Raw genomic sequence first — 25,693 nt, 5'->3', positions numbered from 1 at the left:
TCCCAGTGCACACGGCTTGTCCCAGAGGACTGAAGGGGCTCATCTCTCAAGTGTTACTCTTACTACACTTCACGTGACTCCGCGCCTGCCTTGTTCACTTGCAAGCTGAGCACTCACAGCTCAGGGCTGTGTGTTTTCACCATTTTATTCCCAAAGCACATGATGCTTACCCTGTAGTCCTTGAAAAGTGCTGGTTGAACTGGTGTCATCAGGGTGAAGAGAACCGAGAAAGGCAGAGTTGATGGCTGTTTGATAGGGTAATAATTGGTTCTAGGAAAATAAGAGAAAAGGAGGTTGTGTGTGACAGGCAAGGAGGTCTAGTTTCAAAGCAAACGACGACTCCCCAAAATCAGAATCAAACAGAAAAAGAATGCAAAGGGAGGCAGCAAAGATGCCAAACCCACAGGAACCAGCCATAAGTTAACCACTGTGTTAGTCAGCGTTCTCAAGAGAATAAGGGGATGGGTTTGGTGGGAGAGAGCATATTTAATTTGAGGAATTAGCTCACAATATGTGGGGACTGGTAAGTCTTGAATCTGTAGGCTAGGCCAGCAGACTGGAAATTCAGGGAAGGGCTGATGTTGCAGTTTTGAGTCTGAAATCTGCTGGGCAACAGGCTGGAACTCAGCAGTGTTTCTGTACTCATGCAAATAGTTACTATGGTGCCTGGGCAGGGTGGGCAGTTTCAATCAGTGTGCTTCCCCTAATATTTCTATGTAATTAAATTCTTGATGAGAATTTCTTCTTCTCCAGAAACCTCAGTCTTTTCTCTTAAGACCTTCCGTGGATTGGATGAAGGCCATCCACATCATGGAAGCTAATGTGCTTTATTCAAAACTGAATATTTTTCCTACCTTAAAAGCACCTTCACAGTGTAGGGGAGGCATTTTTTTTTTAACCTCTACCCTCTTAGGGTTTTCAGCTGGGCCTGAGAATTAACTTGACAGAAGACAGATTAGCAGGAGAAAAGCATACAAATTTACTCAATACAAGTTTTATATGACATGGGAGCCCTCACAAGGAAATGAAGACCCAATGAAATGGACGAATCTACGTGCTTTTTATAGCAGGTAGAAGAAAAAGAGGCAACTGAGGAAAAGTGACTAAGCTGTGGGGAGCCTAAGGAAAGATAGAAATTATTTCAATAAGGTCTGTTTTAGAGAATTCTCTAGCTCTAAGTCCTGTAAATGGAACTCTGCTCTGCATAGCATTTCTCACTGGTCAATATACTTATTTTCTTATTTATTAATTTATTATCTGGGCTCACCCTCTGCCCCACGGCTCCTTGAAAACAATTTAAAAAAATGTCTTATTTGTATTCACTGCTATTATCTCTAGTTTCAAGAACAGTGTGTGGTACATAGAAGGCACTCAATAAACACTGGTTGAATGAAAGACTTTGCTCCCTTCATAAGTAGCATGTTTCAAGCTGTTTGTGAAAATGAAACAATTCTAGCAATGGCTGCTGAGCATTGTCCTGTGAAAGGTTCCTCTGTGTCAAGAACAATGAGAACCGGCAATTTCTGAGGTAAAATCAAGTGTAACTTCAAAAAAAAAAAAAGTTGGCCAGGGGAGCAATGGAAAAAGCATCAGCCTCAGCAACAGCAGACTTAGACTGGAATCTGGCTGTCATTTGCCAGCTGTGTGCTATGAGCAAGGCTCAATCTCTCTCAAGTTTCCACTTCCTCATCTATATAGTATCTTGGGATATTATTACAAAGATGGTTAATGAGGGTTTGGCCAGTGTATAGATGAAAATGCTTGGAACCAGTGTGTGCTGAGAAAAAAAAAAAAGATTCCACAAGGCCACGGAAGGTTTTGCAGACCAAGCATCTCCACAGAACTTTCTCTCTCTAAATCCCCTTCCAATTTAAATTTTATATTATAATCATACCTGATTTGTAAAAAGGCATCCATCTTCTCTAACTGGTTTTCTCCTCAAGCAACAGCACTTAATTTTATTGATATGATTCACATACTGTAAAATTCACCCTTTTAAACTGTACAATTCAGTGGTTTTCATTACATCCACAAGGTTGTGAAACCATCATAACTCTGTAATTCCAAGACATTTTCATCATCCAACACACCTGTTGGCAGTCACTCCCCATTTCCCCCTCTGCTCACCCCCCGGCAACCACTAATTTGCTTTCTGTCTCTATGAATTTGCCCAGTGTAGACATCTCACAGATACACCCAGATGATATGTGGCCTGGATTGTCTGAGTTCCTTCACTTCAGGTCAGTTCAGTTCAGTCGCTCAGTTGTGTCCGACTCTTTGCGACCCCATGAGTTGCAGCACGCGAGGCCTCCCTGTCCATCACCAACTCCCGGAGTTCACTCAGACTCAAGTCTATCGAGTCAGTGATGCCATCCAGCCATCTCATTCTCTGTCATCCCCTTCTCCTCCTGCCCCCAGTCCCTCCAGGCATCAGAGTCTTTTCCAATGAGTCAACTCTTCTCATGAGGTGTCCAAAGTACTGGAGTTTCAGCTTCAGCATCATTCCTTCCAAAGAAATCCCAGGGCTGATCTCGTTCAGATTGGACTGGTTGGATCTCCTTGCAGTCCAAGGGACTCTCAAGAGTCTTCTCCAACACCACAGTTCAAACGCATCAATTCTTCGGCGCTCAGCCTTCTTCACAGTCCAACTCTCACACCCATACATGACCACTGGAAAAACCATAGCCTTGACTAGACAGACCTTTGTTGGCAAAGTAATGTCTCTGCTTTTGAATATGCTATCTAGGTTGGTCATAGCTTTTCTTCCAAGGAGTAAGCATCTTTTAATTTCATGGCTGCAGTCACCATCTGCAGTGATTTTGGAGCCCCCCAAAATAAAGTCTGACACTGTTTCCACTGTTTCCCCATCTACTTGCCATGAAGTGATGCGACCAGATGCCATGATCTTTGTTTTCTGAATGTTGAGCTTTAAGCCAACTTTTTCATGCCATGATCTTCGTTTTCTCAATGTTGAGCTTTAAGCCAACTTTTTCACTCTCCACTTTCACTTTCATCAAGAGGCTTTTTAGTTCCTCTTCACTTTCTGCCATAAGGGTGGTGTCATCTGCATATCTGAGGTTATTGATATTTCTCCTGGCAATCTTGATTGCAGCTTGTGCTTCTTCCAGCCCAGCGTGTCTCATGACGTACCCTGCATAGAAGTTAAATAAGCAGGGTGACAATATACAGCCTTGACGTACTCCTTTTCCTATTTGGAATCAGTCTGTTGTTCCATGTCCAGTTCTAACTGTTGATTCCTGACCTGCATATAGGTTTCTTAAGAGGCAGGTCGGGTGGTCTGGTATTCCCATCTTTTCAGAATTTTCCACAGTTCATTGTGATCCACACAGTCAGCGGCTTTGGCATAGTCAATAAAGCAGAAACAGATGTTTTTCTGGAACTCTCTTGCTTTTTCGATGATCCAGTGGATGTTGGTAATTTGATCTCTGGTTCACTTAGCATGTTTTCAAGGTTTATCTGTGTGATAGCATAGATCAGTACTTCACTCCTTTTTACAACTGGACAATGTTCCATTGTATGGATATGCCGCATTGCTTTATCTGGTCTTCAGTTTATGAATATTTGGGTTGCTTTCCATTTGGGGGCGATTATGAGTGATGCTGCCATAACATCTGTGTACAAGTTTTTGTGTAAACATAGTTTTCAGTTCTCTTAGGTATGTATGAAGGAGTGGAATTTTTAGGTCCTATTTAACTTTCATTTATAAATATAGTAACTCTATTTAACTTTCAGAGGAACCACCAATCTGTTTCCCACTACAACTGCACTATTTTACATCCCTACCAGCAATGTATGAGAGCCCCAATGTCTCCAAATCCTCATCAAGCTTTTTTATTAGTTTATCATCATTTTGCCTCACATTAATATTGCAGCAGGTCTAAAAACTACTTAAATTAAAACAAAAAATTTCTAAATGACACTCATATATTTAAAAAATTACCCCAAGGTCATTTTCTAATTATTCCTGGCAGAGAATATTCAGTATTGCAGCTGCCTTGGCTGCTGCTGCTGCTGCTAAGTCGCTTCAGTCCTGTCCGACTCTGCGACCCATAGACGGCAGCCCACCAGGCTTCCCCGTCCCTGGGATTCTCCAGGCAAGAAGACTGGAGTAGGTTGCCATTTCCTTCTCCAATGCATGAAAGTGAAAAGTGAGAGTGAAGTCGCTCAGTCGTGTCCGACCGTTAGCGCCCCATGGACTAGGGAGGTATAATGCTCTATCACACAGTTTCTTACAGAATCCCGGGACGAAAAATCGCTTTGGAACAAATTCCTGTCAGAGAGCTGCCTGAAGTAGGCACAAGAGTAGCATCTGAATAGCTCTCTATCTACGTCTTTTGGCTCGCTCAGGATTCCACTTGCGAGCCACCTAGCCTTGTTGGAGTCTGCCCCCGCCGCCCCCGTGTGCGCAGGCGCAAACTCTCAGCCCGGCCTCCCTCCGGCCCCGCCTCCAGACCCGCCCCCCGCCGACACGCCCCCCTCCTTCGCGCTCTGGGGCTAAGGGGAAGGGAGATGAATGTTCAAGAGGATGTGCGGCCAATGCGCGAGCGTCTCGGAAGCGGCGCTCCGCACTGGCAGAGTAAGTCTGATGACGTAGCCACTCTCCAATCGGCATCCTGGGGGCGGGACTAAAGTCGGGCAGGGCAGGGCCGGAGGAGGAGACCGCTGGGTGGAAGCACGTGACCGCGGTCTGGAGCCGGAACTAGGTCTGGCTACAAGCTCCCCCAGCACCTAGAGCTGCGATGGTAAGTGAGGACGCATGCGCGGAGTTACGCGCCGCGCCGGCGGTTCCTTACCCCTGTCCCCCAATCTCTTTGGTTGCGGGGTCCTGAGCGTGCCCTCCGGCCTCACCTCCTATTCTCCCTGGGACTGGAAGGAAATGGAGAAGGGAGGGGTGGTGACGTAGAAGGCCAAGGAGAAGTCGCTGGGAGGGTGTGTAGAAGCTGGGGACTAGTCTGAGGGGGAGGCGCAGGCCACAGGTGCGTTTGGGGAGGGGGCCCTTGGGGTAGCAAAGGTGACGTGTGGAAAGCTGGTGGCGCCCGGGCGGAGGAGAGGACTGACGGAGGCTCAGGAGCATCAGTGTTGAAGGCCGTGTAGAGGGAAGAGGGTCTGGAAGGGCCCTGGCTGGGTAAAGAGGCCTGGAGCGGGGGCAGGGGGCACTGTCAAGAGAGGCACTCTGGTTGCCCAAGGGCCATCCTTTCGGCCTACTGCTCACTAATTGCATCTTTACCCACCAGACTTCGGCACTGACTCAGGGGCTGGAGCGAATCCCCGACCAGCTTGGCTACCTGGTGCTGAGTGAAGGCGCGGTGCTGGCGGTGCGTTCTGGAAACGGGAGGGGGGGTGCTCCAAGTACACATGACTCTAGGATGCCTTCTAATGTTGCCCTGTTTGGCCCGATTGGTCTCTGTTCTTGTCTTTCCCTGGTATCACGCCTGGCGTGTAGGAATTAAATCAATTAATCAATCTCTGGACTCTCAGTCTTGTAACTATCCTGAGGTAAAAGAGGTTTACTGACTTTACCAAAGTCAAGCAAGTTACAGGTTTGTTGATAACTGACAATCCCCAAGTTACTCTTGAGTATGTCTTTATTTGGTATTTATTGAAGAGGCTTGGTATTTTGTTCTGTAGTACAATACAGTGTCAGCTCTAGAAGTTTTCAATCTAGCTAGAGACAAGGCTTAAGGCTAAAAGTTCAAAGTAGTGCATGTGGTTAACGCAGCTGAAGGAGTCCAGAAAGTGAAGGATTCAGCCCTTCATACTATAACTTGTGTTTTGGCAAGGAACCTTCCTTGGACGAGGTAAGAATTCATCTGGGCTTAAAAGATGGATGGATGACAGGAAAGAAAGAATATTCAGAGTTGGGAGGTGGACATTTTGCAGGAGTGTAACACCAGCCTATCTGAATTGGTGATGGGGTTATGTTGAAAAGATTTGGAAACATTTGGGGGAAGAAGAGGATATGGTGAGGAAAGGTCCGATTGTGAAGGACTTTCAAGGCTAGGTTAACACATTTGGATTAATCTTGAAGGGTTTTTGAACAGAAACAAGCTGATGAAGTGATTGAGTAGCATTGTTCTGTTAGGCGTAAAGGTAAGACAGAAGGGGCAGGATTCAAAAGCGGGGATGCTGTTGCCAAAATGTAGGTATGAAACCTCTGGTTGCAATGAGAAGCAAGGAGAGAAGGGGTTTTTAAAGGAAGAATTGGTTTGTCTTTGTAATGACTAGAGTTCAGTAATAAAGGGGATACTTTTCTATCCTGTAAGACTTTGACCTCAAGCCTAGAATGATGGTGCCTTAACCAGCAGGGACTTAAGAAAGGAAGTTGACTGGAGAGGGGGAGAGATAGGGGGGATTTTGATAGTGCAGCTTTAAACACTAAGTTTGATATAGAATAATAGGGTAAACTCCAGGAGTTAGTGATGGACAGGGAGGCCTGGCATGCTGCGGTCCATGGGGTTGCAAAGAGTTAGACACAACTGAGCAACTGAACTGAACTGAATAGCCGTTAAATAGATAATGCCAGGAGCTAATCTGAGCATCTTGCCCCAGTACTCTTGTGACACTCACAAGCACGTAAGATAGGTACTGATGTCCCCAGTTTACAGATGAGGAAACAGGTATAGAATCCAGCAGGAGGGCCACCTTGAGGAGGTAAGAAGTTGAGATCATTACCAGAAAAGAGGAAGCCCAGGCCACTGTGACGTCATTATTCAAGGGCCAGGTAGTCCGAAGGGGTTCAGAGAGAAAAGGGATGTTTATGTTTCAGGTTCTGCAGACAGGGTGACAAATGAGAAATGGGAAAAGATGGAGCCTGGGACTCTAGCTGTGGTGGGTGGGCACTAATCTGTAAGAATGTGATTTTTTTCAAATAAGTGGAGACAGGGAGAGAAATGAAGATTCAGGGATTGGGGAAACAGGGTCAGTAATGGACAGAAATGGATGAGAGTTCCTACTTCCTCAGGGAAGCCCAGTATTTTGGAACAAGATGGCATCAAGAGGGGCAACAATATCATAGGAAAGTTTTAAGTTTTTCCAATACTAGGGGTGATGTTGCAGTGTTGGAAAGTGGAGACAGGTTACACAGAAGGGTTCTTGGAGTTGCTTCCCAGTCTGTCCCTGATTCCTGCCCCCCTCCCTCTGTGTGCAGTCATCCGGGGATCTGGAGAATGACGAGCAGGCTGCCAGCGCCATCTCTGAGCTCGTCAGCACGGCCTGCGGTTTCCGGCTGCACCAAGGCATGAGCGTACCCTTCAAGCGTCTGTCGGGTGAGCCCCGGCCTCTGGTAGTGGGGAAGGGGGGTGGGGTGCTGCTCCCCAAGGCCACTCTTCTCAGGGAAAGACACCTGTCTCCTACCAGCTGCCCACCATCTCCTCTGGAATCCTTGTCTTCCCTGTGGTATTTACCCCTGTATCAGAACTATGAGAAAAGCAAGAGAAGGGAGGGGATTTAATGGAGACCTCCCATCTTCTAATCTCTGAGCTTTGACCTGTTGAATTCCTTTGGCTTTGGATCCTAGCCAGTTTGTGTGCGACCCCCACTGAGGCCCCCATAACCCACTAACTCTCTGCTCCCTTCCCTCTCCCGGGCTGGGGGAAGGTGCGTCTCCCCTCCAGTGGTCTTTGGAGAACACACGCTGCTTGTGACCGTGTCGGGACAGAGGGTGTTTGTGGTGAAGAGGCAGAACCGAGGCCGGGAGCCCATTGACGTATGAGCCTGCCCGAGGGCGAGGGGCAGAGGAGGAACCTCTGTGCTGAGAAAGATGGGAACCTCCACGGCCTCTCTCTTGGTGCCACTAGAACTAAAGCTGTCTGCTCACCGGCTTCCCCACCCTGACCTGGAAGGGCAGAGGCTCGGGGACTTTGTACTCTGTTAAGGACAGTGAAGGTGAGGGGACCTCCCTTCTTTTCACCCTGCCTAATAAACATAAGTGTGATGTTCCTGGACCTGGGGATGTGTTGTGTGTATTGGGGGAGGAGAGTCATACCCCATGTGTCTTTCAGCTTCCGGGCCCTCAGCCCAGAGGCGTGGGGTGGACAGATAAAACTGGAAATCAGAAGAAAAAAAACAAGTGGGAAGGGAGCTATTTGGTGTACAGGCTGGAGGGAATCTTTCTGAGCCCTTAGGTCTCTGCCGCTGCCACCAACACACAAGTAACAGTCTTTTTCTCCCTCCTGAACAGGCATTTAATAGTCTTATTTCAGTTGGAAGCAGTAGTTGGAGAATAAGTTACAGGGACAGACAGACCAAAAAAAAAAACAAAACCCAAATCAAAAATCCCACACAACTTAAAGTGCTTCAGGCTGCAGACGTAAACATGAGGACGAGGGGAGGCCACCTAGCTCTCTCCCCTGACCTGAGACAGGAGGGTCGTGTCATTGTTGGGTCCCTTTACCATCACCACCCTCTGATCTCAGCCCTGCGGGTGGGAGGGAGGGAGGGAATGTCAGAGGCGGGGAAGACAACGTAAGAGGAACAAGGAAAACACTTTGTAAACTTAGAACCAGGGTGCAAGGCGGGGGGCAGGGGAGCTCCTGGAGCCACTGCCCTGGCCAAGGGGTGGGGCCAGCCCCCCCAGGAAGTCCAGGAAATACTGTCGGCTTCACACTGCAGCCATCCCCGGCCATTTCACAGCTTCTTCCCTCGTCCCTCATCAGTAGACACAGACAGGCGGCTCTGTGGGGGGCCCCCTCACCCTTGGTGGGAGGCTCCCCGGGGAGGCACAGCCTGCAGGGAGCACCCGCGCTGGGGGCTGTCCATTTCCCGGAGTGTGAGAGGGAGGCGGCCGGATGGTTTACTTGACCGGCTCCACCACCAGGACCTTGCACTCGCGTTTGGCGATCTTGTCCAGAGAGAGCACAGCCTTGTCCGGGGGCAGGTAGAGGGGGCGGCCGACAGGGGAGGCCACAGGGGGAGTGATGGCCCGGCGCTCCATCACACTGCCCGACCTGGAGGAAAGTGGAGGCTGTGGGCTCTGGCCGGACCCCAGGGTCCCGTCCTCTCCCTTCCCGATCCTGGCCTCTACCAAGCCCTCGGGGTCCTCCCCATGCAGTTCCATACCTCATGAGGTGGCTGCGGGAGGGCTGTTGGTGGGAGAAGGACTGAGAGCGGCCGAGGCTGGCCTGGTGCCTCTCCACCAAGTCCCGGACGGCAGGGCTGCTGGGGCTGCTCTTGCGCGAGAGGGGTCGGGCCTCGGGTGGCGGGTGGGACACGCTGGCAGTGAACTGCAGCTTCAGCTTCATGTGCTGGCTCAGCTGGGGTGGGGAGACACAGATCACCGGCCAGCTCGGCTGCCAGGCCCCCGACCCCCTTTCAGGTCATCTTCCCCACGTGACAGGCCGAAGTCAGATCTAAAGCCCACCTTCCCTCCACCCGGCTTTGTAGCACCCACCCATTTATGCTTCAGCATAGAAGCCAGCGGCCCTGACCCCTCCCACCCCGATGCTAGGCCTCACCCAGCCCACCTCGAAGAGCCCAGTCCGCAGAGCCTGGAAGGCCACGCTGAAGGTGAGCGCGCTGCCCTTCCGGGAGAAGCCGAGGTTGTTGAGGGGTGTGTGGCAGACGATGGAGTCCAGGGCTGCCTGCATGGCCCGGCGCTCCTCCTCACACAGCTGCTTTCCTGAGGGGCAGAAACAGGGCCGGGAAACAGCTCTGTGCAGCCTTTCTCAGTCTGCAGAGGGCTTTCATGAGCACAGTCTTGCCTGATGCTCGGAGCCACTCTGTGGAGTAAACTGAGTATATGCTATTGTTTGCTAAACTTTATAAACAACAGTAATAGTTACTGTGTACTGAGATCTATTCTAACCACTTCACACATATTAACTTACTAAATTGCTATAACACCGCCATGAAGTAGTATTTCCTCCATTTTAGAAATGAGAAATCTGAGGTCAGAGAGGTTAAGTAACCTACTAAAGGTCACATAGCTAAGAAATGGGAGATATTCAAGTCAAACAGGGAACCCAGCATCAGTGTCAGTGCCCTTAAAATCTCTGCCCATGGCCTCTCTAAACTCTCCGTTATGACACTGTGGAGACCATCCAGGTACACAGCTGACGCAGCCTGGCACAAGTCACCTGCCTCCATGACATCTTCCTTTGCCCTCTCCTCCTTGGGCAAGCCTGGCAGCTACCTACCAGCCTGGGCGTGCTCCGGGGTCCACACGAGCCTTACAGCAAGGAAGTCTTGGAGATTGTTGAGCAGCGTATAGGTAACAGTGAAACGCTCATAGGTCCGAACAGGGGACTCACAAGAAGCAGTCATCACAAAGCACGGGCGGTCCAGGCGGATGCTGGGCAGGCTAGAAGCCGTGAGAGAGAGGAAAGCAGGATGTGTGTGTTTCGAAACAGAGATGAACAGGATGGTGTCCAGCAGGGAGCTTGGGGGGGTGTCCCACAAACTCACCGGTAGTGGGTATAGATGCTCTGCGTGAAGGGCAACTTCGGTGTGGACCACTGAACCACAGCAATCAGGGGAACCTCTAGGCCCTGTTGGAGGGACAAGCAGAAACATCACCTGTATGTGATGACCTGAAGGAGAGGTTCCCTCTCCCGTTAGTCAACTCCCTGGCCTCTCTCTTCCCATTGCATTTTCTCAGCCTTTCTCCTTAAACACACCAGTCCCTTGTACTCACCTCCTTGGCCCCTGGAGGGGGCTGCTCACCCGCTCTGAGCTGAAACAGGAAGTTATGTTCCTCCAGGGCACTAAGTGGGCAGGGGAAGCAGCCAGAGGTACCAGGGAGCCGGCAGAAGGAGCCCATGGAGACTTCCCCAGATTGGTGACTAGTTGAGAAGAAAGGGACCAGAGCTGAACTTTCCCTGCCAGAGCCCTGGGCCCTGCGACCATGCCCAGCACTCTGCGGCCCCGCCCCTCCCAGGACCTCACCAGACATTGTCCACCAGCAGCACAGAGCCGTCGGGCATGACAGGTAGATAACTGGCATTGAAGTTTGGGAGAATGCGGATATCCCAGACAGAAATTTCCTCCTGGGAGGAGCTGTTCAGCACTGTGGGAGGTAACCAGCTCAGCTAAGAGAATCTGAACTCCTCAGACCACACCAATTCCCCCCCCCTAAAATGGATCTATCCCCACCATATTGTCCAGGGCCACCCAGCCAGTGCCCTTGCTGCCACCCAAGACAGGAGCCTCTAGTCTGCTCACCCTTGAGCACCGTCAAGTGTTTTCCAGCCACAGTGAACTGGCGGCACTTCAGAACCGGAGGGGGCAGCAGAGTCAGCAGGGTGCTCACTGCAGGAGAGGGCGGAGGCTCCAGATGACGGACTGGGCACACCTCACCTCCAACCCACGGGTCCAGTCTTCCTCTCCTCGGATCGGGCACTTGCTGGTGTCACCCCCTCCACCGTCCCCACAAAATTCAGACACTAGCAGGTCCTGTCTGCATTCTCCTCCCCACCTTGGGCCTTGAAAGCGCTCTGCTCGCCCCTGAAGGTCTCCCCAGGAGATCGAGTCTGCAGCAAGCGCAGGTAGCCTTGATCTCTGACCTCTGGTGCCTCAACCTCCCGCTTCCACACGGTTACTACAATCTAAGCACAGGGGACACGGGACCACAGTCAAGAGAAACAGCCTCAGAAAGGGCGTCTCAATTAAGACAGAGCTCCACCCCGTGCCAGCCTTACCTTGGCTTTAGGTGTCCCTGGGGGCAGTCTATCCAGTGAAACGGTGAGTGGGAAGATGACCTCATCTGTGGACACAATTGGTTCCTCCACAGGCAGCTGGGTTGCCAGAGGGGTTGAAGAGGTCAGGAGAGTCAAGGCCGCCCGCCGCGCCCGCGTCCCCTTTAAGACCTACGGTACGTCGTTCTCGCCCTCCCCTCTCCTCATCCGTCATAGGCCTCCAGCTTCCCGCTAGCGTCCCTCTCCCCTCCGATCTTGGGAGCCCAGCAAACCGCCCCTCCGCCCTGTGTCGTGGCGCTCTGGGCTCCTCACCGTGGTCGCTCCCCCTGAGGTAGCAGGGCCCGGGCCGTGGGTGAGGAGGGGGCTGCAGCCTCGAAACAACCCCCCACCGCCAGGGTCCCCGCCCCCCGGGGGTTCGGGATCCTGGTCGCCCGAGCCACCGCCCCCGGGCGCCCCGCCTCCGGCGCTGACCGAGGCCAGGGCGGCCAGGGCGGTCGCCAGTTCCGCCCAGGCCCCTCGGGAGCCCAAGCCTGGGCCGCCCCCGACGCCGGACCCCGCACCGCCCCGGCAGCGCAGCACCAGCAGGAAGCGAACCGTCTCCCCTAGGTAGAGGTGGTTGCGCCGGGGCAGCGCCCGGTACCGGCCCGGGTCCCCCGCCAGCTCCGCGCGCGGCGGCAGCGGCACGGCCGGGAAGTACATCGAGTAGTCGCACTGGGACTCCATGGGCGGCGCGGGCCGGGGGGCGAGGTGGGCCGGGGACGGCGCAGGGCGGAGGGGCCGCTAGGGTGGTTCCGGGAGCCCCAAGTCCCGACTGGTGCTGCGCGCGGCCGGCCCGGCCCGACAGACCAGCTGGGGCCAGGAACCGGGGCAACAAACCCGGAACCGAGACCCCACGGGGCCGGAACCGGGGTGCGGGACCGAATGACTGGTGAGAAACCGGAAGCGGAAGGGAAGGGGCGTGGCTTCGGAGGCGCCGGAATTTGTAGGTGGCTGGACTTTGGAGGAGAGAGGGGGGTGCGGCAGGGGTTAGGCTGCTGCAGAAGGCTAGGGTTCTTGGACTACGGAAAGAACCCCCGACAACCCCGTTTCTCCCAGGAAGATGCTCCATCCCCTTCCCTTGCCGCTCTAGAGCAGGTCGAAGTTTCAAATTGTTTATTCATTGAACTTTTCATTCATAGTGAAATGAGCATAGCCCAGTAACAAGTGTTTCATAGAGAGGTGGACGTATTATTCCGATCCCTTGTGTCCCAGGGTTTCTCTGTCGTACTCCATGGTTAGCTCCTCCAGAAGGCCTTCGAAAGTGCGGCTTGAACCTTCAGGGATGGGGGTGGGAAAGGGGAAGGGGCAAAAATGGGAGGGAGCCTGCTTCTCGGTCTGGGATTCCTTGGCACGGGCTGGAGGATGTAGGACCCATATTCTTGCAAAGTTCCACTGGTCCTCTGGGGAGCAGACATGCTTTCTGAGGGAAGCCGAAAGGGCATCTGGCTTCCTCACACTCATCACTGGCGCCCTATGGCTTAGCTGCTCTTCAGCCTAAGACAGTGGTTTGATGCCTAGGGGGAGGGTCGCCTTGAAGTCTTGAGGGGCAGAGAGACTGTTGGGGGGAACTGCTTGGCATCTAGCTTATCCTTGTACTGCAGCTCGGGGGTAGCCAGGCGCTCACACTCCTCCTGGTCTTGGAGGCTCAGCCCACTGCGGAGCACATAACCCAAAACCTTACCTGACCCAAACTGGAAAGGGCGGAATCGCCGGTCAGTGATGTACTTGGGGTCTAAAGCCTCACCCCCCACCAGACAGTGTTTAGCCAGGGCCTCTCGGCGAGCCCGGAGCTCTGCCACAGCACTGTCCAGCCGGCTCTGGCCATACTGCTTTATCCGGGCCCACAGACTTCGGTTGAAGTGAACATAGAGAGCCCAGTCCAGGTTGTTCCAGGATCGTGCCCGGGCAGTCAGCTGCCTGTCCTCAGTGGTCAGTCCACCATCGTCAGTGGTGCTTCCGCCCTGCCCACCTCCAGCCTGGGCGTTGTGCATAAAGCCCACCACATCATCTAGACCCCAGCACAGCGCATCTGCCAGCAGGACCAGTGACTCATCAAAGTACTCGGCCACCAAGACCAGGTCAAAGACAGAGTCCAGCCAGGCCAGATTCCACTGGATGAAGGATGAAGACCCCAAATCTAAAGAGGCAGGGCTGGACATCTGGCTGTGACCATCAGCAACAGTGGGAACAGGATGGAAGAGAGCATTGGGATCCAGGGTGTGGGCTGGAGGGCCAGCGCCAGAAGGCAACTGGGGAGGGTTGGGGTCTCTGGAGACACGCGAATTCCCTCTCTTGGTCCTCATCTCTGGGGGGAAGGGGAGGCCAAAGTCAAACCATAGCAAGTTGCGTGCATAGTGGTCCCCCCGGGCCCCGGGTCTGTAGAAGGCTCGAGGATTGGCCAAGAAGGCAGCCAAGGATGGTGCTTTGCGGAAGGCTGATGATGTGGATTTATAGTAGGAGAAGGCAGAACGGGCCAGAGCCGCTGGGTCTCGGACAATGGAAAAGAAGAAGCTGTCAGAAGGCATGACCTGAAGTACCTGGGGAGGAGAGGAAATGGGCATAGAGAGAGTGAACTAGGGAGGAGGAAACTAAGAGCAAACCCAGTGTCCACTGACCCCCCCGGCCTCTTCCAGCCTCCTCCTGACAGCTCTGCTGGGAACTCCCAGCTTCCTTCATTAGCTGCACAGATCTTGGTAAGGTACTTGACATCTCCGAGACTCCATTTACGTATCTGCAAAATGGGGACCATCATACCTTCCTTCCCAGGTGTTTATGGAGGTTACATGAGATAAGGATAGGAAGGAACCCAGAATATGGGGAGCTCCTGGAGAACATTAATTTCCTCAGGCCTTTCTGTTTGCTTTGGTTGGTAACACTTCTAGGAATCACGCCTTGTGTTCACTTCTCCAACAAAAACCTATAACATGTCCACCCTGGGATTCTTGGTCACACCTCCAAGAAAGGAACTGGCTTCAGGCCTCCTCAGGAGGATCACTGGCAGCAAGTAGATAGCAACCATAATTCTATCTCAGGTACAAGCGTCAGGTGGGCAGGCCCAGCCCAGAATGGCTGAAGGTCAGGGCACTTGTGAGGCTCCTTGGCGTCTTGGAAAGCAAGAGACACCCCTGAAATGGGCACTGGGGAGCCATGGCCAATCAATAAGGAGCTGTTCTGAGTCTTGGGACGTAAGATCCCACTTCTTGGCAAGAAGGAAGGTGGGCATTGGGCTGAGCCACACCCTAGTGTGGTCCAGCAGGCAGATCCACACCAGAATCCAGGTCTGGGACTCCCTGAAGGATTTCTGCCTCTGAATGTGGCTGTGGTCATTGATCGTGACTCCCTGACAAGTCCTCCAGTCTGTTCTATGGATGTGGGCATGTCTGAAGGACAAGCCTGTGAACTGTGTCTTTGAAGGCGTAGGGGAAGAGTGCAGAGAACAGTCCGTGGCATCAGAGGGACCTGGAATAAAATTCCAATTCAGCCATTTACCAACTGGTGTAACTTTGGGCAGGTTATTGTACTTCTCAGAGCCTTTATTCCTCCATCAATAAATCTGGGTTAATACTCACTCTGAAGAATGTGGAAGTGCAGGGAACATGGGAGGCAGCAGTAAATGGTGGTGACAGTCATCCTAAACTCCAGAGACGCCTGCCTCAGTGATTGCTGTCCTTGCTTAACCCTCAGCAGTGCCCCTCGCTGCCCGTTAGATCAGTTCACGCTGCTGCTGCTTTCTTCAGCTCCAGCTCCAACAGGACTGTCTTTGCAGCCACCGCTGAAGTACTGTCACACACATACACACACACCCCACTGCTACTGTGTCTTTGAGATGTTTTGCTCTGAGAACACCCGATAGTTCCTTTACTACAAAGTCACGTCCATCCTTCCCTATAAAACCCACCTCTTGAGAAAACCCCACCTCTTTTGATGAATATTCTCACCACAATTCCAAAAAACAAATACAGGTTCGTGCACACACATACAACAGAAGGCACTTTGGAGCAGCTGGACCTGGGTTCAAATGCTAGTCTGCAGCTTCCTGTTAACAGAGGCCAGTCCCTTAGCCTTTCTGAGAGTGAATCTCCTCATCTGTGTAGTGGGGACGCTTATGCCTTCCTGGCAGGGTGACGGTAAGATGACTACCCAGCACTCAAGACGTGTTCAGTGAAAGTTCGCTCTTAACCTGTGTGTTTTCATTTGCCCACTGATTTTCCTCCTCCGAGAGCTCTGAGGTTCCTGTGTGTGTGTGCAGATGACACCTGAGTGTGTGCACTCATCTCCCCGTTTAGAACTGAGGCTGGGGGCAGGGAAGGGAGACCGGGACTGGGCTAGAGTTTGGCATATAGCTGATCCTCAGAATCTGGCAGACATGGTGAAGGGAGTGAGAGGAAGATGGCTCCAAAGGCAGTGATGGCAGGGACCCTGGTGGGTCAGTGGGAGAGGCCAGGAAGGGCCAGGGGCACCTGGAGGGAGGGTTGGAGTGGGGTGAGAGTTGGCAGGGCACTGATGCCAGCAGGCTAAATGGATCAAGGCAAGGGACTCTAGTAAATTCTAGATGGGAGAAGGCAGAACTTCAGGTGCCAGAAAATTCTGAGGAAGGGACAGCTGAAGAGAACAGGACTGCCACCTTTGTGGCGCGCCCCCCAGCCCAACTTTTGGGTAAGGAGATGCCCGGGGAGCCCCCAGGCCTGGGGTCTCCTCCCCTGGTGGTCTTGGCTACAGGGCCGAGCCCATTTCTCCCCAGTCCCTCCCACCTCCTCAACACTCCTCACCTCTTTCAGGTTGAACCTCATGTGATGACAGAGGATGTGGAAAGGGGGCTGGGTGCCTCCACTCTGAGGCCGGTAGCCTTTGACCCGAGAGGCCTGGAAAAGTCTTGGGTAGCCGAACTGGTAGCGGGCGGGGAGGGCGAAGCGCAGCCCGTGTCGGTCCCCATAGCGGTGAAGCAGACTCAGCACAGAGCTGCTCCCGGATTTATGTGTCTTCAGGAACACAAGGCGCTGCCGCGGTGGGCAGGACGGAACTGCCGGTCCCGGGGATGAGGCCCAGAAATGTCGGAGCTGCAGCCCGGGTAGCCTGGGGAGAGATGGGAGGGGAAGCGTCCTGTCCCTCACCAGCAGGTGGATGGGTGTCTTGTGGAGCCAGGAAGGCATGGCATGTTCTCTGAGTCCCCAAGAGTCACAGCCCCAGGTGGGACAGACAAGAGCACGTGGGGCATCTGGGGGCCATTGGGACAAGATGGGAACTCACCTCCTCTGGAAGGGACCCCCCCAGAGCTGGAGGGCAAATCCGATGGTCATGAAGACTCCCAGAGCCACCCCTAGGCTCCGGGGCCCCCAGAGGCGCATGGTCCTGCTGGGAGACAGAACGCCCATGTGGCACAGGGAAGGGTGACACTAGAGAGGGACAGGGCAAGGGCCAGGCACAGAGGCAGAGACAGCTGGAGACCACCGTGCAGCCGCGGAAGGCACTCGTTCGAGTTCGGGGGTTCATTCCCCAGGCCTGCTCGCAGCCCCGGTTGAGTCTGCCCCCTGAGTTAGCAGATTTTTGCCTCCGTCAGCGTCTAGAAGGGAAATGAGGGGGAAGGAGGGGAATCTAAGGAGCGGGTAAGAGCCTTCGCTCATGCTGCTGGGCAGCCGCGACCTCATTGCAGGCAGGGGGGCAGGAGGGGAGCGGTCTCTACACCCAGAGCTTCCAGGTGCCCCATGACTGCAGCTCTGCTGTCAGCTGCAGCTCCCTCCAACCTCCAAGGACAGTTTCGCCCCAAGCCCCAGGGATTTGGAAGTGAAAGGGAGGCAGATCAGACCAGTCCACTCATACCAGGGAGATGGACATCTCCAGGCCCCGGGCCGCCTCCTCTGCCCCTCCGACTGTGACAGGTCTGGACGTGGCGGCCCCCTCTGAGGCTGAGAGGGGAAGCCTTAAGGAGGGCCTGACGGGGCACACGGCTTAGAAACGCGGGGAACTGAGACCGCAGGAAGAACTTTGTAAGGAGTAAGAGTCGACTGGCTCATTTAAGCTCAGGCATCCTTTCCCTCCCTCGGCGGCGCCGCGGGCAGACCCCAGTGTGTGAGAGCGACCTGGGGGGTGTAGGGTTGCTTAGGAAGCCCAGATCCCAGCCATAACCACCCCCCCAAAAAAACACACCCCCGTTCCCACTTTCCAATCCCAGCAGGGCACCCAGAGGGGATTGAGAGGGTGGGGCTGGGGAGAGAAACTTTGACACAAAGATAACAAGACAAAAAAAGCGGACGCTGAGCTTTGAATTCCTTCTCAGGCCCCAGCTTCCCAATCACTTGGGAGTCCGGACCTGCCCCTTCATTCCAATCCACAGCCGCGGGCCACAGCCCGCTTTCCAACAAGCCCTGACAGCCCCCCTTCCAGGATGAGCCCAAAGCGACCCCAGGCAAAGAACCCACACTTGCTACCTAGAGACCCGCCCCCTCTGGCATCACCTTCCCCCCGGCTTCCTCCCCCAGCCCAGCCCCAGGGTCCAGCCCCATACCGCACCCCCTCCCAAGTTTAGATTTCTTGTCTTCCTTCCATCCATCTCTGTCTCCTCCCACTGCCTCCAATTCCAGCCCTCAGACCCCTCCAGCTTTGGGGATTTGCTCAGTCTGTTGCCAGCCCTGGGTTGGCTCCCTCTGGGGTTCTCTGTGAAACCCCTCACGACCCCTCCCATCAATTCTAGAGTCCTTCCGCTGATCTAGGCCTCAGCTTCGCTTGCCGACTCACCAGGCCACCTGAGGAGCAGCTGGGAAATCCGGGTCCGGCCCTCCTGCCCGCCCCAGCCACCGCCCGGTTCCTCGCTCAGCTCTACTTTCTCCATAAACTTTCTCGGCGCCCAGGCTCCTCCCCCTCCCTCCCTTTGTCCCGCCAGTCTGTGCAGCTGATTCGGTTTTGACCGAATTCAGCGTCTCTGGGTCTCTACTTCCCCAAGTCTTTCCTTCTCTTTTAGGGCACCCAGCCTGCTCTTAGGAGACACTTCTACCCTCCTTTTGCAATTGTACTTTTTCTTTCAGCTTTCTGCAGAACAGAAGACTCATTCAGGCGACTGAAAGAAAAAAAGAAAACAAGACGGTAACAGAGTTGAAAGCAGACTTTATCAAAGACATGACAAGGTAGCCAGAGAAAACTTCACAGAGAAGAATGAGGTGGGGGCCGAGGGGGCCCACCCACCCTGAAGGCAGAGAGCGGTAGTATGGTGATATTAATGATGCCTTGGGTCCAAAAGAGTTTTGCTAGTCTCCAGAATTCTCCCCATTTTGCAGATAGGTATTCAGACTCAGAGAGTGGACAGCTTGCCCAAATTCAATCCCAGGGGACAGGTTCCAAGATAAGGAGGCAGAAAATGAACTGCTGGTCACAGAGACTCTGGGGCTAAAGGTACAGAAAGTCACACACCGGGTCCAACAAACTAGCCATTTATTGACAGGATAAACACTGAGTTGGAATGAAATGGGGATGCTTGTGAAGGATGTGGGTGGCAGAGACCATGAGATGTGGGTCTTTGTTTTTTGATATTTTAGTTTAAGAAAGTGATACTGAAAAACTCAAAAGAACCCAGGCCCATAGATCCTGACATCCTATTCCCCCGCCCTGCACCCCATAAGCGCCCAGCTTTGTCTATTTCTGAGTTTCTGAGACCGGGTGCCCCACCCATTCCACCTTCAACTTCTTTCAAACCCCACCCCTCCCAACTGCAACTCGAAAACTCCTCCCTTTTTCCCTGTTGGGGCTTACCACCAACCTAACCACGGAGGCTGGGTTGGAGAGACCATACCTCCTTCCTAAATAAATACCCCCAGTCCTTCCTCCCCAGATAGCAAATGAAAAAATAAATATTGTGAACACCCACCCCCAACCCACCAATGGAAATCTCCTGGATTTGGGGCCCCAGCCATTCACCCAAAACGTCCCTCTCTATCCTCTCTGCAGCCGCCTTCGACTCCTCTCTCCCAACCCAGCTGATGGGGGAGAGGGGAAGGGCCATGAACCCTCCCGATGCCAGGGCACCCCTCCCCTGTTATCGAGGTCCAAGCAGGGCTAGGGCTAAGAGGAAGAGAATGAGGAGGGGTTGTGTGTGAAAACCAACAGACGTCCCTCCAGTCCTGGTTCGGTCCTGGCTGTGGCGGATAATGACACCTCCTTTGCCCCCAGCACCTTCCCTTCGAGGAGGGCGCGGAGCTCGCGCTGGGGGGGCCACAGCTGCCGCGCCAGCCATCCAGTCATCTGCATAGTGTTGTCCCTCTCCAGAGCCGCTAGCGTCCTCTAGAGGGAGAGCGAGGATCGGAAACAGACAGGGATGGTGAAGAGAAGTAGCGTGAGAAGGTGCAAGAAACAGCCACAGGCAAGGCGGAAAAGACAAAAACAGTGAAAGGTTGGGGCAGGGGCAGGCAGGGTGAGAGGAGGGAGAAAGTGAGTGACAGGAAGGCGAAGAGAGAGATCAGACAGACATGGAAATAAGGCAACGAGACACAGGAAGAGACGAGACAGAGACAGAGACAAACAAGAGCGACAGATGGGGAGAGAGGATAAACAGGAAAAGACAGAGAAAACAGACACAGAAGCAGCGAGCAGACGGGAAGAGGAGTGGGGGAGAAGAGACAAAAAGAGACGGTGGGAGTGAAGGGAAAAAAATGTATGTCAGTGCCTTGCATCTCTGGCAAATTCTACTTTGGGGAGCCAGCCCTGTGGCACCCGCATCCCACTTCCCCGCCTCCCTGGATTGCCGTCTCTTCCCACAGCCCACCCTCGGGAGCTTCCCACCCCTCCCTCTGTAAGAATGCTTTGGTGTCTCCCCCAAGGGACCGTGAACTCAAGCGTAGAGATCTCCTTGGTCTTCCACTCCCTACCTTTGAGGTAAGCGCTCAATACCGGCGTGTGAACTGCGTGAGTGAATGAATGAACGGTAACTGAGACGCGAGGGGAGGGACTACAGACGCAGGGGGCGGGGCTGCGGGTTGGCTTGCGTCCAATGAAAGCGCGGCGGAGCGAGGTCCTCGGGGCGTCCGCGGGTCTCACCCCAGTCTTCCAGCTCCAGGTCGCGTCCCAGGGCGGCCGCTTTCATCCTGGTCGTGGTGGCTCGGAGCTGCAGCCGCCGCCTCCGCGTCTGGAGGTCGGGGCTTGAGGCTTCTGCATCCAGCTCTGGGTTGTCGAGCTTCCCGGCCTGGAAGCCGACCACGGGCGACAAGTACCTGCGAGCAGAGCAGCCCCGGAGGTTCCCGCTCCACTCCGGGCCCGGAGTCAGCCTCGCCCGCCCGCGCGCCCGCAGCCCACCGCCCGGCTCTCACCGGCCGGGTCCAGCTCCGGTCCAGCAAGGCGCCGCCTCCTGCGAGAGGTCCGCCGCCACGCGGGGGTCCCCGCACACAGTCTGGGGCAGCCCGGCCCAGATGCCCCTCACCCGGCCCAGACGCTCGCGGAGCTCCCACACCTGGACGTAAAGAGAGCCGGCCAGGCGGAGATGGAGCGCGCGCCCCTGTCCCCCGCGCTTGCGCCCCTGTCCCCCGCTCTTGCGCCCCTGCCGTGGCCGCCCGCCACTCACCAGCCGGGGCAGGCTGGCGCCTGCAGCCGTCGTCGGCCGCTCCTCCTCCGCCGCCGCCGCGGACCAGAAGCGACCCACCTCCTCCCTTGGGGCTGGGGCACGGCGGGCGCGAGCCCGCGCTGGCTGGGGGCTCCCGCATTCCTGGAATACCTTCGGCACCCGGAAGAGACCCCACACACAGTCATCCCGCGGTAAAACCCACACCCCAACACGCCAAGCGTCCTTGACACCCCAGTTTATCCAGAGACCCTACAGTGTCTCCCTAACACCCCACATGTCCTCCCACCCCAGGGCCTCCCCGCCATGCTTCTCCCTCCTGTCTTCCCACCAGCTCCCAGTCTGACACTCCCACTCTTCCTGTGGCCCCTGTACCTGGGCTGACACCCCTACACTGTTCTCCTGCAAATGCATCAAGCCTTCTGAGATCTTCACCCCGATGGACTGGGCTGCCAGCTCAAAAGAAAAGGGGCCTTGGATCTTGTCGGCTAGGAACAGGAGACCATCTTGAAAGAGGGTAAGACAGAGAAAGGGTTAAATGACGGGCTATCCAGGGAGGTACTCACTGAAGTGGGATGTTGCCACAAATCCTGACCCAGGCCTTGGAGGGGAGCAGCGGATCTTAGATTGGGGGGAGGACTGACATGAGAAGAGCCCCCCTCATCCTCTCCACTCAACACTGCTGAACACTCCCTCCCCAGTCCACCCTGCCCACCCCACACAGACAGCCATCTCAGGCTTTCCTGAATCCCCTCACCCAGATAGGGCCCCCAGTCAGGATCCAGTCCTTGGCTGCCGATACAGCCATAGGCCACGTTGAGGCAGAAGCCCCGGCAGGGTGGCAGCGAGGGGACCCCCCGGCAAAGGGGGCAGCCTGTCAGACGCATCACAGCCCGCTTGCAGCCTTCGGACAGCGGCATCTGGGAGCAGAGAGCAGGGCTGTGTCATCCACAAACACTTGGCTGCCCTCAGCCAAGCCTGGTGCTAGGCACAGAGAGAAATCAAAGACCCCGTCCCGCCTTTCCCAGGCTCTAAGTGTGGAGCTGGATGTGAATCTCTAGGGTTGATGACCCCACGCAGCAGCAGGAGTGACCCCAGGACTGAGCCAGACCTGAGGAGGGAGGCTCCTAGGGGCCGGGCTGCACATCCTGCTTCTTGGGAGAGATGGACCAGAGGGGCAGTGAGGGGCCTGAGAAAAGGTTCAAGGACAAGAGTGAGCCCATCATGGTTGAGAGGAGAATGAGGATGCAGGAAGTAAGGCTGGGAGGCCAAGGAGAGAATGGGCAGTCGAGAGAGGGCCTTGAAGGCCAAGCCAGGAATCTGGCCTCTAGGAAGGAGCCACTGAGGGGCCCTGGAGAAAACCAGGGGGGCCAGTGGGCCAATCTCAGAGAGGCTATGGAGATGAGCAGGTCCCAAGAGGCTAGCAGAGGGTAAGAGTCATCAGAGGGCAGAAGAGGGTCAGAGGTGGGAAGAGTCATGGGTCATCATGCAAGAAAGACTCCAGTCTTCCTGATTTACCCAGGATGCCAGGGCTTCATGGCTGATAAGGGAAGGCCGGGCCTCTCCTGCCAGCTGGCACCTGACTCTTCTTCATGGGGCCTCTCCCACTTCTCTCCCTCCCTGGGCCCCACCCATACTCAAGGCCCTTCTAACCTTAAGTGTTTCGCTGACCACGTTTCTTCCAGTCTCCAGGCCTTGGACAAAGGCCCGGGCCGCCACCAGGGCCCGGGTTATCTGGAGGAAGGGAAAGGTGAGAAAAACCACCAGACTGTTGAGGGTCAGTCAACACTGGGGCCAAGAGACTGCACCAAAGGGATGAGCAGTGGGGGCAAGGTTTGTAGGTTATCTTTGGGTGATTAGGAATGTCAGGTGGTTCCAGGAGGCATGTTCAAGAATATCAAAGAATTCAGAGTCTGGCAGGACCAAGGGGAACTGGGCTTGGGAAGAGGTGGAAGGGATTACATTTTACAGGACTTGGAGATAGAGGGACTTATATTGGAACAATGCTTAATCTGAAGCCAGGAGACCTGGGTGTGAAACCTAGCTCCACCCCTTACTGGCTGTGAGACCTTAACCTCTTCAAGGTTCAGTTTTCTCATCGGTAAAATAGGAATGTGAACATCTACTTCATAGAGTTATGACGATTAAATGAGACACTATAAATGAAAATCCTTAAATAGTGTTGAACCAGCGTTCAATACACTCACAACTCACACTCATACTACACAGCTGAACCAGAGGAAATCAAGATATTGGGAATACGGATGAGTTATCAGAAAGGGATGGGGCAGGGAGCAAAAGCAGATGAGTGGGTGAACCACTAGTATGAAACTAAGACACAGAATTGGGAGGTGGGGCTCCAGTCAAAGGAAACCAAGGAGAACTGGGTCAGGCAGAGGTGACTGGGGCTCCAGATAGGGATCATCAGGTCAGGGGTGACTGGGGCATAAAAAGGGGGTCACTGAGTTGGAGGTGAGCGGTACACAGTTCAGAGGTCACTAGGTCAAAGGTGGCTGAAGCTCAGGCCTTGGGGCCCCTCACCTGCAGGCGTAGGCGGCGGGGTGAGTCCCCAAAAGGCTTCAGAGAGTCATCAGCAGAAGAGGCCAGGCGTGTGAGGCAGAACAGGTAGTCGGGGGAGAAGATGTACTGTGGGTGCAGCAGGGGGAACATTTTCTCCAGGAGCTGAGCCCAGAAATCCACCAACGCATCATCTAACCCCTCACCGGACCTCTCATAGTAGTCCCGTAGCCGAGAGAACAGACCACTGAACAAGGGGGTGTGCTGGGCATACAGGCGGCCGAAGGAGCGGTGGGAGAGCGTGGACAGGGAGTGCTCGGCTGAGGAGAGCATCTCCCGGAAAACCTCTGTGGCAAGTGCAGAGAAAGAGATGTGAGGTGGGGTGAAGCCAGGGTAGGACGGAAAAGTGAAAAGGCAGAGGCAAGAAGAAATGGGCATGGGGAGAAAAAGGAAAGACAAGTGAGTTAGAAATTAAACAACCCTTAGAGGTCTGGGCAGACGGGGGGTGGGACAGTACCCTGTGAGAGCGTAGGGTGGGGATGTGGGGGCTAAACCGCGGCTGGAGTGCCTTGGGGTTGAGTCAGGAGTAGGTACAGGAAGCTTGTGGGGGTCATGAGCTCAGAGAGAAGGTATAAAGCCAGGTTTGGGGGCGCCAGTTCCTCACCATCAAATTTTCTGTGTCGGGCAGCCAGTGTGTGAACCAAGAAGGAACCATTCTCCTCCACCAGGCCTCGGAAGGTGGCCTCAGTTTCCCAGGTCAGCCTCTGCTCTATCTCACTGGAACAGCAAGTGTACTCCTGGGGACAAATCCGGAGGTGTTCACCTGGACACAAGACATGAAGGAATGGTGGGAAGTGATGTGAAATTCCTTCCTTCTCCTGCCCATCTCCGGGGGCCATCCTTTCTCTTCCAGGTGTCTGGTTTCTTTTCTATTGTCTGCCACCTCATTCCTACCTGGTCCTACCCCCTCCTTATTGTCCCCTCACCCATCCCAAGTTCACTGCCTTTAGGCATGGGATCAAATAGGAGTGGGCCAATTTAGTGATCAGAGGGTCCTCAGGTAGCCTGCCTAACATCACACACCCCAGGCCTCAAAGGACATACAGATGGTTTCAATGGGAAGAATGGGGTTTAGAGGGGTGGGGCTACCTGGTAAGAAAGCAAGCATTATCATACAAGGGACTCATGGAAATAGCGAGGGAAACAAATTAGGCGGTGAAGAAAAAAACACAGAGGGGTTGCTAATTATTAGAAAGGGATTCCTGGGGTGAGGGTGGAGTAAGAGAGCTGTTATGTGAAGGGGAGTGTTATTGTGATCCTGGTAAGTTCCGGAGGAGAAGAGACATTATTACCGTGAGAGGAAAAGATTACTATAACGGCCACTCTGAAAGGGAAGAGAGTTATTGTGAGATGGGGAGAACCGGCCCCCGCCCCCTCCCTCGCCCCCAATTCTCTAGTCTCCCTCTTTCTCCTCACCTGAGATCAGGGCGGGAGGGAGTACGCTTAAGCTATATCCCCGGGCCCCCAGAATCTGCCGGGTCTCAGTGCAACTCCGGGTGATCTTTGCCTCGATACCGGGTCCAGGACCAGGACCGGGACAGAGGGGCAACAGCAGAAGCAGAAGAGAGCGCAGCGCGTACATAGCTGCTGCTGCCACCTTGGGACCGCAAAGCGGGTCGTAAGGAGGAAAGAAGAGCCGCCCGAATTCAGAAAGCCGGTTCTCTGCCACAGGACCGTACCGCCGGCCAGAGAAAGAGCGCGACCTCCGAAAAGTGGACCGGGAGCACGATCGCTGGACCAAGGCGGCATCTGCCGAGACAATGGGAGCCCGGAGCCGGACAGGAGGCGGGGCCCGGGGCGGGGCCCCGCCAATAATGGTAAGGAGCCGAGTTTAGGGGCGGGGTCAAGGAGAAATTAAGCCAATGTACTGGGGAAGCTCGGCCGCGGG

The 25,693-nt window shown here is 54.4% G+C and overlaps 4 protein-coding genes across 7 annotated transcripts; 1 reads left to right on the top strand and 3 right to left on the bottom strand.

Moving 5' to 3' along the window:
• Positions 1-4,705: 4,705 nt before the first annotated feature.
• Positions 4,706-7,964, top strand: LAMTOR4 (late endosomal/lysosomal adaptor, MAPK and MTOR activator 4). Of its 2 annotated transcripts, XM_004021023.5 has the most exons (4): positions 4,706-4,763; positions 5,256-5,336; positions 7,169-7,286; positions 7,635-7,964. In XM_004021023.5, exons 1-4 carry the CDS (start codon positions 4,761-4,763, stop codon positions 7,730-7,732), a joined length of 300 nt encoding a protein of 99 aa, XP_004021072.1. In that variant the 5' UTR covers positions 4,706-4,760; the 3' UTR covers positions 7,733-7,964. The 2 variants fall into 2 exon arrangements, with proteins under 2 accessions (XP_004021072.1, XP_060261635.1); XM_060405652.1 differs by having other exon boundaries at positions 7,169-7,964.
• Positions 7,965-8,180: 216 nt separating this feature from the next.
• TRAPPC14 (trafficking protein particle complex subunit 14) lies at positions 8,181-12,578 on the bottom strand. 3 transcript variants are annotated; one of them, XM_027961982.3, is made up of 11 exons: positions 11,964-12,578; positions 11,655-11,750; positions 11,432-11,561; positions 11,179-11,265; positions 10,903-11,023; positions 10,652-10,799; positions 10,423-10,505; positions 10,155-10,318; positions 9,483-9,637; positions 9,079-9,272; positions 8,181-8,966 (listed from the first exon to the last, which is right to left on the bottom strand). In XM_027961982.3, exons 1-11 carry the CDS (start codon positions 12,372-12,374, stop codon positions 8,813-8,815), a joined length of 1,743 nt encoding a protein of 580 aa, XP_027817783.1. In that variant the 5' UTR covers positions 12,375-12,578; the 3' UTR covers positions 8,181-8,812. The 3 variants fall into 3 exon arrangements, with proteins under 3 accessions (XP_027817783.1, XP_060261633.1, XP_042096164.1); XM_060405650.1 differs by lacking the exon at positions 11,432-11,561 and having other exon boundaries at positions 11,964-12,060; XM_042240230.2 differs by lacking the exon at positions 11,432-11,561 and having other exon boundaries at positions 11,655-12,060.
• A 210-nt stretch (positions 12,579-12,788) lies between these two features.
• On the bottom strand, positions 12,789-18,529 carry GAL3ST4 (galactose-3-O-sulfotransferase 4). The gene is made up of 4 exons (XM_004021022.5): positions 18,423-18,529; positions 16,938-17,250; positions 16,460-16,763; positions 12,789-14,227 (listed from the first exon to the last, which is right to left on the bottom strand). Exons 2-4 carry the CDS (start codon positions 17,060-17,062, stop codon positions 13,205-13,207), a joined length of 1,452 nt encoding a protein of 483 aa, XP_004021071.3. The 5' UTR covers positions 17,063-17,250; positions 18,423-18,529; the 3' UTR covers positions 12,789-13,204.
• Positions 12,789-25,567, bottom strand: GPC2 (glypican 2). Its single transcript, XM_027961984.3, has 11 exons — positions 25,222-25,567; positions 24,410-24,568; positions 23,770-24,092; positions 22,882-22,962; positions 21,986-22,148; positions 21,604-21,734; positions 21,232-21,381; positions 20,981-21,120; positions 20,712-20,884; positions 18,423-19,958; positions 12,789-17,250 (listed from the first exon to the last, which is right to left on the bottom strand). Exons 1-10 carry the CDS (start codon positions 25,385-25,387, stop codon positions 19,714-19,716), a joined length of 1,731 nt encoding a protein of 576 aa, XP_027817785.1. The 5' UTR covers positions 25,388-25,567; the 3' UTR covers positions 12,789-17,250; positions 18,423-19,713.
• Positions 25,568-25,693: the final 126 nt, after the last annotated feature.

Source organism: Ovis aries, chromosome 24, assembly GCF_016772045.2.
Source record: "Ovis aries strain OAR_USU_Benz2616 breed Rambouillet chromosome 24, ARS-UI_Ramb_v3.0, whole genome shotgun sequence".
Lineage (NCBI taxonomy): Eukaryota > Metazoa > Chordata > Mammalia > Artiodactyla > Bovidae > Ovis > Ovis aries.
Note: the sequence above shows the minus strand (reverse complement) of the source record. Positions and strands in the feature narration are given on the sequence as shown.

Coding starts and splice junctions, on each gene's coding strand:
- LAMTOR4 (XM_060405652.1), top strand. Junction 5,337..7,168: donor GTGAAGGCGCGGTGCTGGCG/GTGCGTTCTGGA, acceptor CTCTGTGTGCAG/TCATCCGGGGATCTGGAGAA.
- TRAPPC14 (XM_027961982.3), bottom strand. CDS start 12,374: ATGGAGTCCCAGTGCGACTACTCGATGTACTTCCCGGCCGTGCCGCTG. Junction 10,319..10,422: donor AGCATCTATACCCACTACCG/GTGAGTTTGTGG, acceptor CACGGCTTCTAG/CCTGCCCAGCATCCGCCTGG. Junction 9,638..10,154: donor CCCGGAGCACGCCCAGGCTG/GTAGGTAGCTGC, acceptor TCTGCCCCTCAG/GAAAGCAGCTGTGTGAGGAG.
- GAL3ST4 (XM_004021022.5), bottom strand. CDS start 17,062: ATGGGCGTTCTGTCTCCCAGCAGGACCATGCGCCTCTGGGGGCCCCGG. Junction 16,764..16,937: donor GGGGGTCCCTTCCAGAGGAG/GTGAGTTCCCAT, acceptor ATCTCTCCCCAG/GCTACCCGGGCTGCAGCTCC. Junction 14,228..16,459: donor TGAGGTTCAACCTGAAAGAG/GTGAGGAGTGTT, acceptor TCTCCTCCCCAG/GTACTTCAGGTCATGCCTTC.
- GPC2 (XM_027961984.3), bottom strand. CDS start 25,387: ATGTACGCGCTGCGCTCTCTTCTGCTTCTGCTGTTGCCCCTCTGTCCC. Junction 24,093..24,409: donor CCGACACAGAAAATTTGATG/GTGAGGAACTGG, acceptor CACTTGCCACAG/AGGTTTTCCGGGAGATGCTC. Junction 22,963..23,769: donor CCCGCCGCCTACGCCTGCAG/GTGAGGGGCCCC, acceptor CCCTTCCTCCAG/ATAACCCGGGCCCTGGTGGC.